We start from the raw sequence: 16,603 nt of genomic DNA, 5'->3' as shown, positions 1-16,603 counted from the left end.
TCCCTCTCTCCTTCCTTCTACCCCCCCCCCCCCCCCCCCCCCCCCCCCCCCCCTCCTCCCCTGGCTTTCCTTTCCTGCCGTGTCTGTCGTCGAGAAAACATGGAGGAGGAACCATGAGAATAAAACCCAGAAAAGAGTAGAGAGCCCCACACAGCTTCAGTACTTACATGGGTCTAGACGTCCTGCCAGTGGAAGTGGAGAGACACAGCAGGGAGAGGAGGGGAGCATGCAATAGTGGTGCTATGGAGGGGAGCCACTAGCAATGTGGTGGAGGCTTTTTTGTTGTTGTTGCGGCACATAAGCACCGACACGCACGTACACACACACGCACACACCTCCCCCCATGGAACTCACGGCCGCTCTCTGTCTCTTCTTACAGCCGTCACTTTCTGTTTTCTCCTTTTTCCTTTCTCATTACCTCTCTCTGCTCCTCCCTTCCCTTTTCAATATCCTTTTTCTTTCTCTTACACTCACAGTCTGGTTCTACTTGCAGCCCCCACCTTCCCCTCTCTCTCTCTCGCTCACTCTCCCTCCCCCTCTCTCTTCTGTGTGTGCAGAGCGAGAGGCCATTATCTGAGGCACAGTGGGCACGTACGAGGGAATGGAGGAGTGTGCAGTGAGCAGAGAGAGAAAGAGAGAGCTCGGGGATGGACGCTAGCGGCAGCCCTAGAAACAGCAACACATTGCAGGAGAGCGAGAGCTGTTACCAGGCAAAGCTCTCTCTCTCTCTCTCTCTCTCTCCACCAGCACAATCCCTTATTGAATAGGAACACCTTGAATACATAACAGTGTGTTTCGGATAACATGATGTTATGTGTTTTAGTCTATCTAGTCAGGTCTAGTCATTTGGGTAATCTAAGAGCGGAGCGGTTTCTGAGCATGTGGACGCGATGGAAACCACTAGATGCAGGCGAACGCCAATCTCAGCGGCACTTGCTGGAACATCAACAAGAAAAAAACAACAACATTAAAATGTCCATATGTGGTTTGAACTCGAACCGATTCAGACTCAGACTTTCTCCTGAGAGACAAGCTGTACGTCCATCTTTCTGTTTCTGTCATAGTCCGTTGGTCGTTACAAAGCCACTGACGATCTCTCTGTTCGTCTCTCTGTCGTCTACCGAGAAAGAAAAAAACGTTAATAGTAGCGACTTCTTTACAGGTCTGTTACCTGCCCCGGCCGCTGATGTGTCGCTCAATGTGAGGTGATGCCGGGGGAAGAAGAGCAGCCTAGGACTTGTAAAGGCGAGACGAAGCATAGCGAGTCTCCCACATACCAGAGGACAGCGATGGCTTGAGAGGACTTTCAAAAGGTGCCAATACGTTTCACACTCAATCGTTTCTAAACGCCTATAATCTCCTGATTAATACATACGCGAAAGAGGGAGCAAATGGATTGAATGTGATTGAGAGAGGAGGACAAAGACTACAGGACTGGAGGCTGGGGATCTGCACAAGCAGCCGTCGATGGCCGTTTGGTAACACACAGATACACAGGGATAAAGGAAACCAGAGGGACAGTAGAGATGAGAGGAACATCGAGGGGAGACTAAGGAGAGATGTTGAGCTACAGAAATGCAACAGTCACACACACACACACACACACACACACACACACATGACAACCTAGTAAGTTGTCTTATTCGTGTGACTTCGGCTCGAGCGAGAGAGGAGACCATGGATAAGAGGAGGACGAGGGAGCAGAGGAGCAGCGATCGAGCGGCTTGTCGCCTGACAGAGACCGTCCGCAGTGGCATGGAGCTACTAGAGACATCGACAAACGGCAACATCATTTGCACCGACGTCTACGAGGACAGAAGTGATTCCGCTCTCTCTCCTTCTCCATGGCATGCCTGCTTTCCCTCTCCTCCCATCCGGCCGGTCGGTCACTCTGTCCCGCCAATGTTCTCCCAACGTTATCCCCTCACCATTGCTTCAGCTTTAGCACCACCATTGCTAGCTCACTCCACATGCTACCCCTCTGACCGCCCTTCTCTCTATCTGGAATCAGATTTATCAACAAAGAAGGGGGGAAAAAAACATGGCCGACGTCACGTCTCTCCTCCATGCAGTTGAGATCCTTGTCAGCTCCTGCACAGTATCGTTTTATTATTATGAATGAGCATGTGGACTCTGCGCATTGGCTGGATTTATTTGAGTAATCTCTCTTTCACTCTCTCTTTTTTCCGCTCAAACTTTCTCTCTCCTGTTTTCTGTCCATTCCTTTCCATCGCTCCAGGTTCATGGCAGACAGTGTCACTCCAACCCTGTCGGAGGCTTTCGTTGTCTGGCCCTGTGACTCACACAGTCCTCCACCAGCGCTGCCTGGCATTCACACGCACCGCACGCGTGCGCACGCGCAACCCAAAGACAAACACGGCACAACCCAAACTGGTGCCTAGTAGTAAAGGGAAGTGTGTTGTGTCACATGTCCAGGAAGCACCAATGAGAGAGAGAGTGAGAGAGAGAGAGAGAGAGAGAGAGCTAGTGAAAGCATGTAGTTATGACATAACTGTTACATCATCAGAACCCGCCCGGCTGCCCCGCCTCGCACAGGCTGGACTTAAGTCTCATATGACACCGTGTGTAGACCCCCCCCTTACCCCAATACACACACACACACTCTCATTCATTCACCCTCCTGACTAGCGCTCGCTCTCTCCCGCTGTGCAGTGACACAGCATTTCTCGCTCTTAGAGCAAACTTAACCGTCTCCGTTCAGCGTAACACACTCATGTGCTCAACGCCAACAAGAGAGTGCATGTACAACAAAGAAAGAAGCAAACTGTGTACCCCCCCCCCCCCCCCCCCCCCCCCGTGTTTTAAGAACCTGAATACGATATGAATTCCTAATATGAATTTGATTAGCCCCAACCGATATCTAAAAGGCTGTTCTGGCCATTTCATATAGACAGTTCAAACAGCGTAGGATAATCCAAATGCTTTTAAGCAACTAGCCAATCACAGGAGGTTGGCGGCACCTTCATTGGGAAAGATGGGCTGGTGGTAACGGCTGGATCAGAAACAGTGGAATGGTATCAAATACATCAAACACACGGTTTCCAGGTGTTTGATGCCATTCCATTTACTCCGTTCCAGCCATTAATGTGAGCCGTCCTCCCCTCAGCAGCCTCCACTGGCCAATATATAGATGCTTTCTGCTAGTAGCAGACTACACTTGTCAGAACTATACTGTTTTTTTAAATACATTTTCTCTCACATTTTTTGAAGCTAACATTTTCATACAAATAATGTCTTCCCAGAAAAAAAAGCTATATATTATGGTAACACTGGGGGAGTTTTAGGTTAGTGCTACTGTTCTGTGATACACCACCTGGGATGAGCAGAGCAGCAGCCATCACAGCTCAGACAACAGACTCACTTATCTAGTGTGTCAAGACCCCCCTGCCCTATAGGCCCTTGTAGTCTTCACCTCAGTACGTCAGAGCCACACCAAAGTTGACGGCCCTGTCCATGTGTGGGCTCATAAAGGGACAGTTTACCGGACACAGATTAAGCCTAGTCCTGGACACTAAAAGAATTTGATGTAAAATCTCCCATTGAGTTTGTTTCTAGTCCTGGACACTAAAATAATTTGATGTAAAATCTCCCATTGAGTTTGTATCTAGTCCAGGACACTAAAATAATTTAATGTAAAAATCTCCCATTGAGTTTGTTTCTAGTCCTGGACACTAAAATAATTTAATGTAAAATCTCCCATTGAGTTTGTAACTAGTCCAGGACTAGGCTTAATCTGTCCCCGGTAAACTGGCCCTTTATGTATAGGACGAGATAAACTAACATCCACTCTTGTCAAAGTTAAACGTGAAAAATGATTTTAACTTAAATCGACCCATGATGATATAAATCTATACACATATTAGCCCTATATTGTAACCATATGTTCCATCAGACTCAAAGGAGACTATTTTACTCCCAAATGGCAGAAACTATTGTTCTGTGATCTCCTCAGCAATACACCAGAGAGGGGTCCTTATGTCTCAACCACCTGCAGACACAACTGTCACGTGTACTTTGAACTCCTTCAGGCAAACCCCTGACTACCTTGTGTTCCCTAGACCCAAACCGCCAGACAGTCACAACAATTGAAGTACTGCCAAACCCCTGACAGACACTATTTTGTTTCCAACCGTAAAGAACACAACTAGCACATAGACAACTCTCAAGCAATACAGAAATGAGCAAAAGTGAGTGCTCTGCTCTGAAAACACTGCAGGGTACCCACTCTGCAAAAACAGGCCGAATTGTTTCCACGTCATTTCAACCCAAAAAATATAATGTGAGGATGTTGAATCAACGTGGGAAAATAATTGGATATAGAAAAAGTCATCAGCGTAAGGGAATTGAGTCTTTTTTTCACCCAACTTTAGCTAAATCCAATGACATGGTGAAATGTTTTGTCGATTTTACGTTGAATTCACGTTAGTTGACAACTCAACCAAATGTCAATCAAAACTAGTCGTTGAACTGACGTCGGTGGTCAGTGGGTAGTTCCATAGCAACAAGTGGTCAGCTGATGTACCAGAGAATAATAACAAGACAGTGCTGGTTTAATGAGGGGGCCTAAAGAAGGAGAATGTGATGATTTTAAAAAACAAAAGGGCAATTCAACACTTACGGTAGGAGTACTCTATTTGAGCATGAGGTGCGTGGTATGTGGTAACTCAGAAATGAAATCATTATCTGACTAGTTCTCAGATTTATCAGTAGATGTGATTCCACATCTCAACTCTCTCTCTCTCTCTCTCTCTCACAAAGCATTGTATTGGCCTTGTAGGAGTGATGACAGAATAGAGTGAGTGCAGCTGGGGCTGTGTGTTGGGTTCACCTCTTTCTACCATGACTAAGACGGACTGACTCATATTTTCCTTCAAACAGTCACCCACACACACTGACAAAGAAAACACACACCCCCTCACACACAAATCAACACATGTACGCGTTTACTGTATCAAGAAGGCACAGGTGGTGGGTGAAACTCAACGAATGTATCATTTATTTCTACAGGGTACAGAGGAATCCAGCTCTCAGTGTTGAGGAAACAGCAAATCTAAGACAGCATGTAAGCCTAGTGGCTGATGCAACTACGCTCAACCCTCTCACCTTATTTGTAGGGAGGCTTGTGTCAGAACATACCATATGTCACATCTTCTAAAACAACAGAGAGGTCTAGGGCGTGAACAGTGCAAGTCTTCTAAGGAGTAACATAGCCTAGGCCAAATACCATCAATAGATTAGACGGTCCAGCCACCCAAATTAGATCATTGCTCGAGGTTCCTGACAGAGCAGAGACCAACCCCCAACCTAATGTTTTCCTGTCAGTCCCTGACCCCATCCCTCCATCCCCTGACCCACGTTACACACCCTACTCCCTTCCAGCCTCATGCCATCAAGGTCATCTGTTCTGATACACACTTCATGTAACACACACAGAGAGAGACGCAGACAGGCAGAGATACACACAGGCAAACGCCTGGGGAGCACACGCAAACTGGGGAGAACACGCAAACTGGGGAGAACACGCAAACTGGGGAGAACATGCAAACTGGGGAGAACACGCAAACTGGGGAGCACACGCAAACTGGGGAGCACACGAAACTGGGGAGCACACGAAACTGGGGAGCACACGCAAACTGGGGAGTACATGCAAACTGGGGAGTACAAGCAAACTGGGGAGCACATGCAAACTGGGGAGAACACGCAAACTGAGGAGAACACGCAAACTGGGGAGCACAAGCAAACTGGGGAGAACATGCAAACTGGGGAGAACATGCAAACTGGGGAGAACACGCAAACTGGGGAGAACATGCAAACTGGGGAGAACACGCAAACTGGGGAGAACACGCAAACTGGGGAGAACATGCAAACTGGGGAGAACATGCAAACTGGGGAGAACATGCAAACTGGGGAGAACACGCAAACTGGGGAGAACATGCAAACTTGGGAGAACATGCAAACTGGGGAGAACGCGCAAACTGGGGAGCACACGCAAAGGCTCTCTGCGGAGTACAGGCTGGCTGGCTTGTGTAACACACTGTTACACCCTCAACAACTACTGTGATTATTATTACTTGACCCTGCTGGTCATCTATGAACATTTGAACATCTTGGCCATGTTCCGTTATAATCTCCAAACCGGGACAGCCAGAAGAGGACTAGCCGTCCCTCATAGTCTGGTTCCTCTCTAGGATCCTTCCTAGGTTCTGGCCTTTCTAGAGAGTTTGTCCTAGCCACTGTGCTTCTACATCTGCATTGCTTGCTGTTTGGGGTTTTAGGCTGGGTTTCTGGACAGCACTTTGTGACATCAGCTGATGTAAGAAGGGCTTTATAAATACATTTGATTGATTGATTGATTGTGCTCTCACTCAAACGCATACAATGACTGAAGGTGGTCCCAAGTGGCTCAGTTAGTGGAGAATGGCGCCTGCAACGGCAGGGTTGTGGGTCCGATTCCCACAGTGGACCAGTATGAAGAAAGAAAATAAAGTATGAAAATGTACGCACTCACTACTGTAAGTTGCTCTGGATGGCACCTTCTGCTAAATGGCTCAAATGTAAACAAGGGTCACTGGGTGTGTTGGTGAGGGTGAATGAGCAGGTGCTGAGTGGAACTGGAAGTGTAGCATAGAATACAGATATCTGAGAATCTATCCTCATCGTTCCGCTCGCTCTTTCTCTCGGTTTTTCCCTTCCTTTGTCTTATTTTATCTCACACTCTACACTCTCAGGAAGAAAAAAAGAGTTACCTTTTAGGCAGGGTTTCTGTTGTGTGGCGCCAGACATCTGAGAAATGTACCGGACCCATGTGCATTGGGGTGCGTAACCTGATTAGGGCGTCTACCCACAGTGCTCAGAATGACAGGAATCACATTTCCATTATGGTCATTTATATTCACAGAACATGCTAATTGAGGATGAAACGATGTGCCGGGCCCTTCTTACCGAACAGTCCACGTTTACTTTTCCTCAGCCAACAAGATAATGAACAGCAGAATAACTAGCCTATGTCAATCTACTATCACCCATAGCAGAAAAGCGTACCTATTCCATTGGTCAGCTTGTCAGGAAAGAAAAGGTCTATTCCAAACTGACTCTGGGACAGTTGTGGGACGATAGATCCCAAATTCATACAACTAGGCTACATAAGAATTTTAAAAAACATTAAAAAGAATGAGTCAGATGCAACAGAGCAGAACTTTTAGCTTAAAATGTTGATAGACTATTATGCTCAACAATACACACAAGGCAGCAAGCAGTTTCCTCGGGAGAGTTCGTTCCATAATGCAATTAGCAGGAAAACACAGTTGTCAAAAGGGCACGGCACATCCGAGCGGTTTCATGTGACAGAGAGGTACATATCAATTTGAAATGTAGAAAGAGGTGAGATCTAATAGGCAAAAACTAGCATGGGTTGCTAATACGACATGAGTTGTGTCTTTGGCTACTGGACAATGAAAGAAAGTTGATATAAAAGAATTGCCTCCACAAATATGGTCTGATTTTGGCTCGGCTACTTTGAAGCAAGGTAAGACATGCCTCATAATATGTCCAAAAAAAAAAGTTCAGGTTTCAAACGATTAAGTATATGTTTTCAAAATGCATACTGCTTCCAGCTCATTGCAAAGTGGCGTGTGACGCGCTGATGAAGCCTGCCTTCCGTTGCCTCAGCGTTGGCTGTTTGAGATGCTGTAGCAGCGGCTCTCGCGCTGTCTGACAGATGTTTAGCTCAAAGGCTCTGTATCTGTATGCTGTTCACGTGTGATAAATAAAATACATAGCAAATATACGCTACACGCCGAAATTCAATTCCACAAGATTATGCTAAATTAACCTATAGACCGATAAACATGACCAGTCAAATCATTTCAATCCACTGTTATGTCCATCAATGAATAGGGGGGGGACATTATTTCGCAATTCAATATTTTTCTTGTTCTCCCGGTCAATTGGCCAGTGTCAATTTTATTTATCGGCTTTTCAAAACAAACAAAAACATTGCCCAAAAGACAGATAATACCGGTTAATGGAAAACCCTGAAGTTTTTACTATTTCTCTGTCTTTCTCCATTTGTTTCTTCTTTCTTTCTCTCTTTTTTCTTTAACTCTGTCCCTGTCCTCTCCTCGGTGTTGTCCCTGACCTGTGAGCTCCTCCTCTGCTCTGGGCAGGGACAGAGAGGTACGGAGAGGGGTACAGGGAGAAGGACAGAGAGGTACGGAGAGGGGGACAGGGAGAAGGACAGAGAGGTACGGAAAGGGGGACAGGGAGAAGGACAGAGAGGTACGGAAAGGGGGACAGGGAGAAGGACAGAGAGGTACGGAAAGGGGGACAGGGAGAAGGACAGAGAGGTATGGAGAGTGGGACAGGGAGAAGGACAGAGAGGTACGGAAAGGGGACAGGGAGAAGGACAGAGAGGTATGGAAAGGGGGACAGGGATAAGGACAGAGAGGTACAGAGAGGGGGACAGGGAGAAGGACAGAGAGGGACAGAGAGAGGGACAGGGAGAAGGACAGAGAGGTACGGAGAGGGGGACAGGGAGAAGGACAGAGAGAGGGACAGGGAGAAGGACAGAGAGGTACGGAGAGGGGGACAGGGAGAAGGACAGAGAGGTACGGAGAGGGGGACAGGGAGAAGGACAGAGAGGTACGGAGAGGGGACAGGGAGAAGGACAGAGAGGTACGGAGACGGGGACAGGGAGAAGAACAGAGAGGTATGGAGATGGGGACAGGGAGAAGGACAGAGATGTACGGAGAGGGGGACAGGGAGAAGGACAGAGAGGTACGGAGAGGGGGACAGGGAGAAGGACAGAGAGGTACGGAGAGGGGGACAGGGAGAAGGACAGAGAGGTACGGAGACGGGGACAGGGAGAAGGACAGAGAGGTACGGAGAGGGGGACAGGGAGAAGGACAGAGAGGTACGGAGACAGGGAGAAGGACAGAGAGAGGGACAGGGAAGGACAGAGATATGGACAGACAGGGGGGACAGAGAGCGACAGACAGATAGACAGAGAGGGACAGAGAGGAACAGGGAAGTGTAGGGTATCCACCGTGTCATAGCTCCTGACTCTGCCCTTCCTGACACATGGCACGTGCAAGTCAGCACGCACACACACACACAGCCCAGCTGGGAGGGAGAGGTCTGCCTGCCTGCCTGCCCCACTACACCACTCCTCACAAAGAGAAGGGGAGAAAGGAGGAGAGGAGGGAGGAAAAGGGAGGGGGCGGAGCCACCAAAAGCACTCCAGCACCAGCAGAGGGGGAGGAAAGTGAAGGAGAAATAGTGTTTTTGAAAGACTGGTCTTTGTGGGAAAGACTTGGGACTGAACGAAAAAATAGAGGGAAATATGAGGAGGCAAGGAATGGGTGGAGGGAAGATGGTGGAGAGGGGGGGGGGGGGAGAGAGAAAGGGTGAAAGGGTTTAAAGTAGTAGTGGAAATAATACATGTACATACTGTAGTTGACAAAGACAGTAGAATTGATAGCAGATGATGTCACTAGCGCGATGAGATTACTGTTTAAATCAGTACTAACTTTCAGTTGGAACACTTTGGGGAGGAGTCTGACTTACGACCCATCCATCAAAGACAGACAACAAACAGTACAGCAGTACAGGGAGGGGAAATATAAGAGAATAAAACAACTACGGTGCAACAACATCTAGGGGGAGGGCTACACTGTGAGCGAAATAGAGAGAGAGCGATAGAGGGGGGAGAGATAAAGAGAAGGTGAGAGAGCGAGAGAGAGGGAGAGGGAGCTAGAGAGAGAAATGTATAGATAAAAGGGAATGAATCGGGTGAGAACCTTCCCCAGCCCCTGCACGGTGGTGTGTTGCTAACATTAGCCCCCCCCCATATGTTCAAGTCAAGTGCAGCCCGTTTTAAAAGGTCCAGCGATCTCCTTGCCTGTCGCGCTGCAGAGAACCTATAGCATCAATCGCCTTGCTCTTTGTCATGCTTTACATCAACTACTACATACCCTACATATCCAATAACCATGACATTTGTTGTAAACAAACATTTTCAAGCCACTTGAGGCCCTACTGTATCGCCTATAAGTTTGTAGTCTACACTCGTAGAAAAAAAAAGGTGCTATCTAGAACCTTAAAGGGTTCTTCGGCTGTCCCCATAAGAGAACCTTTTGAAGAACCCTTTTAGTTCCATGTATAACCCTTTCCACAGAGGATTCAACATGGAACCCAAAACATTTCTACCTGAAACCCAAACGTGTTCCACCTGGAACCAAAAAAGGTACTCCTTTGGGGACAGTTGAAGAACCCTTTTGGACCCCTTTTTTTCTAAGAGTTTAGCCGACTGGATCCATGTGTTTTCACACCAGACTCCAATACTGTATCATGAAAACTCAAAACAGAGCTACAGGGAAAACTTCTAAATCCTGTCATATAGTCATGGTTTGGCAGAGAAAGGTTGTGGATTGGCTGGATTCATTACAGTACTATACAGAGTTGGTTCCTGTGTAGTACTGTACTATACAGAGTTGGTTCCTGTGTAGTACTGTACTATACAGAGTTGGTTCCTGTGTAGTACTGTACTATACAGAGTTGGTTCCTGTGTAGTACTGTACTATACAGAGTTGGTTCCTGTGTAGTACTGTACTATACAGAGTTGGTTCCTGTGTAGTACGGTACTATACAGAGTTGGTTCCTGTGTAGTACTGTACTATACAGAGTTGGTTCCCAGTCTCCGAGAGAGAGAGAGAGAGCAGCCAGCTGAGAGGTGATAATTTAAGACATGACACAACAGCCTCCTCCTCCTCCCTCCATTCATTTTTCATTAACCGTGGCAGGCAGCGGTGCTCGGCCGCTCAGCCATTCTGTCCTCCAGGAGAAACCAGACGCCATCCGGCACGGACGAGAGCCACAACACTTCAACCACACAGGGCACCGCCAATGATCCATGCCAGGACTTAAGCCAAGCCACGGGCACTCAGTCAGCCCCACAGACAGGACCTATGAGTGGGAAGAAACATGACTGGGAACTGGGACGAGCGTCTGTTAGAGAGCATTAATTAGAAAAGACACATTACAAGAGAGCTGCTGATGACAGTCAATCCCTTCTTGACATTTGAGTGGTCCCTGGAGTCTGCATCAGGGGAGGTGAATTAGTGGGTGAATGCAGAACATGAATCAAAATGTCATTTCGGATCCCATTGTGGCTCAATATGTTTCCTGCACATCTTGGTTGGTGAGTAATACGGGGAGACAGTCGCTTGATTTGAAGTGGTTTGCATAACGGTTTGATGATTTCTGAGTAATAATTCTAGAATATCTGACGTAACCAATGGGAAAGTAATCACGAGGAATGAATGTTCATTGTGCTCGACAAGTTTGGTTCTTAAGACGTTGCGAGCTGTCATCTATAGGACACAAGTGCATTGAGACTCATAGTGGAAAGCACTGACACTTGGTCAATCACATTCAACAATCGGCTCCATTTGAGTTCAATTCCTCTACACGGGGGCACTATAAAACCCCAACTCCTCAATCCAACAAACAGTAGATGGACATTTTGCAACAGGCATCAGGACCATGATTACGTTTCCATGCACAGTAATAATTCGATTTTAAACTGATTATGGCAGTAGGCAGATAATGCAATAGTCATGCAAACAACTTACTCTGCTTATCTAAAATCGGCGTCAGGTCAAAGTCGAAGTAAGCATACGCCGATTAAAACAACTGGTTTCCTGAGCCATCTTTCAAATGATTAGGACTTGTCAACACCTTAAAATCGGTGTTCCAGGGATGTATTTGATCTGCGCATGTGTTAGCACCAGCCGAGAGAGCCTCCCTCTTTTGCCTGAATCAAGTGAGTTCAGAACAACTTAATGAATGAAGTGAGTTCAGAACAACTTAATGAATGAAGTGAGTTCAGAACAACTGAATGAACGAAGTGAGTTCAGAACAACTTAATGAATGAAGTGAGTTCAGAACAACTGAATGAACGAAGTGAGTTCAGAACAACTGAATGAATGAAGTGAGTTCAGAACAACTTAATGAATGAAGTGAGTTCAGAACAACTTAATGAATGAAGTGAGTTCAGAACAACTGAATGAATGAAGTGAGTTCAGAACAACTTAATGAATGAAGTGAGTTCAGAACAACTGAATGTATGAAGTGAGTTCAGAACAACTGAATGTATGAAGTGAGTTCAGAACAACTGAATGTATGGAGTGAGTTCAGAACAACTGAATCTATGCGACTTAGCAGTCGTTTTCACATACAAACTTTATATGTCCGAACTCAGAATCAAATACGCTTCCCAAAAATAACATGGCCGCTGTGGTGGAATGTTTATTTTGAGTAAGCAATTTTCTGCATTTATCAGAGTCCCATCAGGTAGCCTGTTTTCAGATATGTCCATGTAAAACAGGATTATTGGGGAAATATATTGATTTTGTATTGCAGTATCATATTAATCTGACTATCCACAGTAATCATTGTGTGCCTGTAACCGTATTCAGTGACAGGTCAACAACAACAAAAATGACGCTGAATGTAACTAACCTGGAAGGCCGCATGCTTTCTGTAAATACTTCACCCCCCTCTCACACACACACACACACACACACATGCAACTCATCTCATCACAGTTCAAATTACAGTGATGTCATCTGCCACTCACTGTTACCACATAAACGAGGTCACGGTTAACCCTTTCTAATCTAATCGAGGGTGGGGATTCCACAACATGGCTGTGTTCCAAATGACACCTTATTGCTTATATAGCTAGTGTTTGACTAGGGCCCATAGGAGTAGGTTGTCATTTGGGACACAGTACAGTTCAACCAAACCTGCTAGCGCTGTACTTTCCATTTGTAATCAGAAACACAATGACTAATTCATGTCTTTGCTCCATCTACCTTTCCGGTAACCAGTCTACATGTATCTGCAGATGGTGCAAGTGCACATTTGATGATAGAAAAGGAAATAACTGCGTATGAAGAGAAGAGAAATCACGCCAGCACAGCTTGTTGTAACCGCTCATGTTGCTCTAGTGTTTCCTGAAGAGATACTACAAAGACCAGTAACCCTTCTAGAGCTGAAACTAAATGTCAAAAAACAGCAGTGTATACTTCAAATGTATACATTATATGTACAGTTGAAGTCGGAAGTTTACATACACCTAAGCCAAATACATTTATACTCAGTTTTTCACAATTCCTGACATTTAATCCTAGTACAAATTCCCTGTCTTAGGTCAGTTAGGATAACCACTTTATTTTAAGAATGTGAAATGTCAGAATAATAGTAGACTTGATTTATTTCAGCTTTTACTTCTTTCATCACATTCCCAGTGGGTCAGAAGTTTACATACATTCAATTAGTATTTGGTAGCATTGCCTTTAAATTGTTTAACTTGGGTCAAACGTTTCGGGTAGCCCTCCACAAGCTTCCCACAATAAGTTGGGTGAATTCTGGCCCATTCCTCCCGACAGAGCTGGTGTAACTGAGTCAGGTTTGTAGGCCTCCTTGCTCACACACGCTTTTTCAGTTCTGCCCACAAATGTTCTATAGGATTGAGGTCAGGGCTTTGTGATGGCCACTCCAATACCTTGACTTTGTTGTCCTTTTGTTGCCATTTTGCCACAACTTTGGAGGTATGCTTGGGGTCAATATCCATTTGGAAGACCCATTTGCGACCAAGCTTGATGTCTTGAGATGTTGCTTCAATATATCCATATCATTTTCCTTTTTCATGATGCCATCTATTTTATGAAGTGCACCAGACCCTCTTGCAGCAAAGCACCCCCACAACATGATGCTGCCACCCCTGTGCTTCTTCCTTGCTGAGCGGCCTTTCAGTTTATGTCGATATAGGCACGGTCAACTTAGTGTATGTAAACTTCTGACCCACTGGAATTGTGATACAGTGAATTATAAGTGAAATAATCTGTAAACAATTGGTGGAAAAATTACTTTTGTCATGCACAAAGTAGACATCCTAACCGACTTGCCAAAACTATAGTTTGTTATCAAGAAATTTGTGGAGTGGTTGAAAAACTATTTTTAATGACTCCAACATAAGTGTATGTAAACTTCCGACTTCAACTATATATATATATTTGTATATTGTATGTGTACACTGGAGATTTAAAGAGTGAAAACGTGATTTTTATAGAGTGCTTCTTCAACAGGGCGTTGTTTGTGTGGATATATGAGCCAGTCTTGACTATTTTCCAGAATGATCCTTGAATCATGACAACAACAGATGGTGACCAACAGCCTTAGCTGATGAGAAGTATGTGTCAGCACTTGGACCGTAGTAAGTTCACTGAGTTCAAAAGTAGCATGACAACCAATTCCCTGACTGTCTGAACATGTATAACGGAAACCGTGAAGATCATTAGCGCCACAAGAAAAGCCTACGGCTAAATTTGAATCTCCTTCCTCATATTCAACTGATCATCAACATGCCCAAACTCAACTTTGACAACCAATCTTACAATGAAAGAATCCGTTCAAAAACAAGACAATATAATAATAAATAATACGGGACATTGATTAGCTATGCCAGTCTCTCTAAACAGATATGCCAGTTCAGCGACAGCATGGACGGAATCCTCCGTCTGAACCCATAGCTCAGAGACTCACCTCGTATATAAACACACAAGCGTGCCACGACTTGGCAGACCAGAGAACAGCAGCGTGCCAGCACTTAGAGGCCACGTGCTAGAGGTTACTATAGTACACACACACATACACACACACACACACTCTGCCAGATAAACATGTGCGCATGCGTGTCTGTCTGACCAGCTAACTTTTACTCCCTCGGCCGACTTCCGAACTCTGTTCAGGGAGGACCCGCTCCCTGGCTCCTGAACCTGTGGGTACGGTTCCTCCTCCTCTCCTCCTTCTCTCATCCTCCTCCTGCTCTCGCTGGCCGCCTCTCTCATCACATGCCTGGATCTGCCGCCAATCGCCGCCCAGCCCGGGACGCTTCAAACCCGGCCCAGCCTCGCCGCCTGCCACTTAATCACAGCAACCTAGCACAAAACGCAGCGCCAGATAAATCCTGCGCTCTGAGCTAGCAGCCATGCAGCCAGCTAGAGGGGGAAGATAACTAACTAACTACACACTGCACCGCGCTGCAGTATAAGTCTGTTCACACGCCTGCCTTTTAAAGGCCTCTCTTCTCCTGTGAGATGGAGCTCAGACAACTCTGAACACAAACCACACGTGGTCACCGGCGTGAGCGCCAACAGACAGATGACATGTGGATGTCTATTTACTGTCAGTCTGTCTGTTGATCAAGGGCTAGTGTAAAGCTCCATGATATAAGTGCACGCGTGCACACAGCGGTTTCTGCAGCACTATATGCCCTTCCTCCCTTCTAACGTCCGCAAGCCTCCAACTACTCTTCTCTCTTTTAAACCAACAACACCAATACAAACAGAACAGACACACGGGGAAATCGCAGAGAGATGACAGCCCAGTCAGTGTATCTGTCAGTGCCCCCCCCCCCCCACTGCGGTAACACGAGGATTCAAGCCCTCCAATCCCACTAATAACCCAGAAATACAGCACATAATAGGCCGTCTGAAAGAGTAGCTCTGTCTCCACAGTATCTGCCCCAGGTGGAGTCTTCCTCTTACCTCTGTTGCCAGACTGGGCTTTACCAACCAGGCTTTCCTGTAGTCCTCAATATGTCCTACCTTTCCAGCCATTCAGGAGAGTGAGAAAGGGAGAAGGAGAGAGAGAGAGAGAGAGAGAGAGAGAGAGAGAGAGGGAGGGAGAGAGAGAGAGAAATGGGGGGAGAATAACAATCAATCGAACAATGCGACAAGAGCTTTCCAAAGAGACGTGTCAATCCAGACAACATGAGCACCTAAAGAATACCCCGTCTATATAATCCCCTTCTCGAATTCTCTCCTCCTGACAGGAAAGGACCCTGAACACATATCACTTCTATTTGCCTTCAAATGGCAAGCCAAGCCGGCGCGTCCCCACTGCTATGAGCGAGTGTGAGAGAGCAAGGATTCTATTTTAATTATAGAATTATGTAATGCATCAGGAACGAGGAGGATAGCCTCTGATCACGATTGTAGCAATGTGCCTTTGAATATCACCATGACAACATGCACATATACAATATTTCTGTAAATGGTCATGCATTACAGCGTCTTTATAATTCATATACATTATTCACGCATAGATTACGGTCAATGCGATGATAATAACAGGTTTAAATAATCAACTCCATCACACTAGAAAGGGGCTATAACAGTAACAGCAGTAATAATTGAAGTCCTGAAACAATGAACACAGAATAGCAGCAGTGTACATTGGATATGCCCCTCTAACCACTTCTAGCTGTTGAGAGTGCCGGCAGTGTTTTGTCTCCAGCTAACCCTCCTGGTCTCTCCACCCCCCTCTCCTCTATCTCAAATAAACCCCACAGACTCCCCTCTCTCTCTCCCGGCTCTCTGTGTCCCTGTCCGGCATTCTGCCTGGTAATTAATATTTACCCAGTGTGCCAATCTGTCTTGGTGTGCTGCTCTCTCTCTCTCGCCGTCGGATGGCCGTATCCCCATCAGAGGACTCAAGCTCCCTCTCGTCTAACCTC

The 16,603-nt window shown here is 46.2% G+C and overlaps 1 protein-coding gene across 4 annotated transcripts in view; it reads right to left on the bottom strand.

Moving 5' to 3' along the window:
- The window catches only part of tet3 (tet methylcytosine dioxygenase 3), a 62,226-nt gene that overhangs the window by 28,253 nt on the left and 17,370 nt on the right, over positions 1-16,603 (bottom strand). The window contains exons 1-2 of one of the 4 annotated variants that reach the window (XM_020474070.2): positions 16,506-16,603; positions 15,633-15,692 (exon numbers count right to left, since the gene is read on the bottom strand). The exon at positions 16,506-16,603 is cut by the window's right edge and continues 108 nt beyond it. The exons of 2 other annotated variants lie outside the window; for them this stretch is intronic. In XM_020474070.2, the coding sequence (XP_020329659.1) occupies positions 15,633-15,692; positions 16,506-16,571 (126 nt within the window). In that variant the 5' untranslated portion in view covers positions 16,572-16,603. Of the gene's footprint in view, positions 1-167; positions 2,607-15,632; positions 15,693-16,505 lie in introns of those variants that run through there. One more of the 4 variants, XM_020474076.2, reaches the window with a different exon arrangement.

This window comes from Oncorhynchus kisutch, linkage group LG3, assembly GCF_002021735.2.
Source record: "Oncorhynchus kisutch isolate 150728-3 linkage group LG3, Okis_V2, whole genome shotgun sequence".
Classification (NCBI taxonomy): domain Eukaryota; kingdom Metazoa; phylum Chordata; class Actinopteri; order Salmoniformes; family Salmonidae; genus Oncorhynchus; species Oncorhynchus kisutch.
This window is presented reverse-complemented; position numbering and strand designations above follow the sequence as displayed.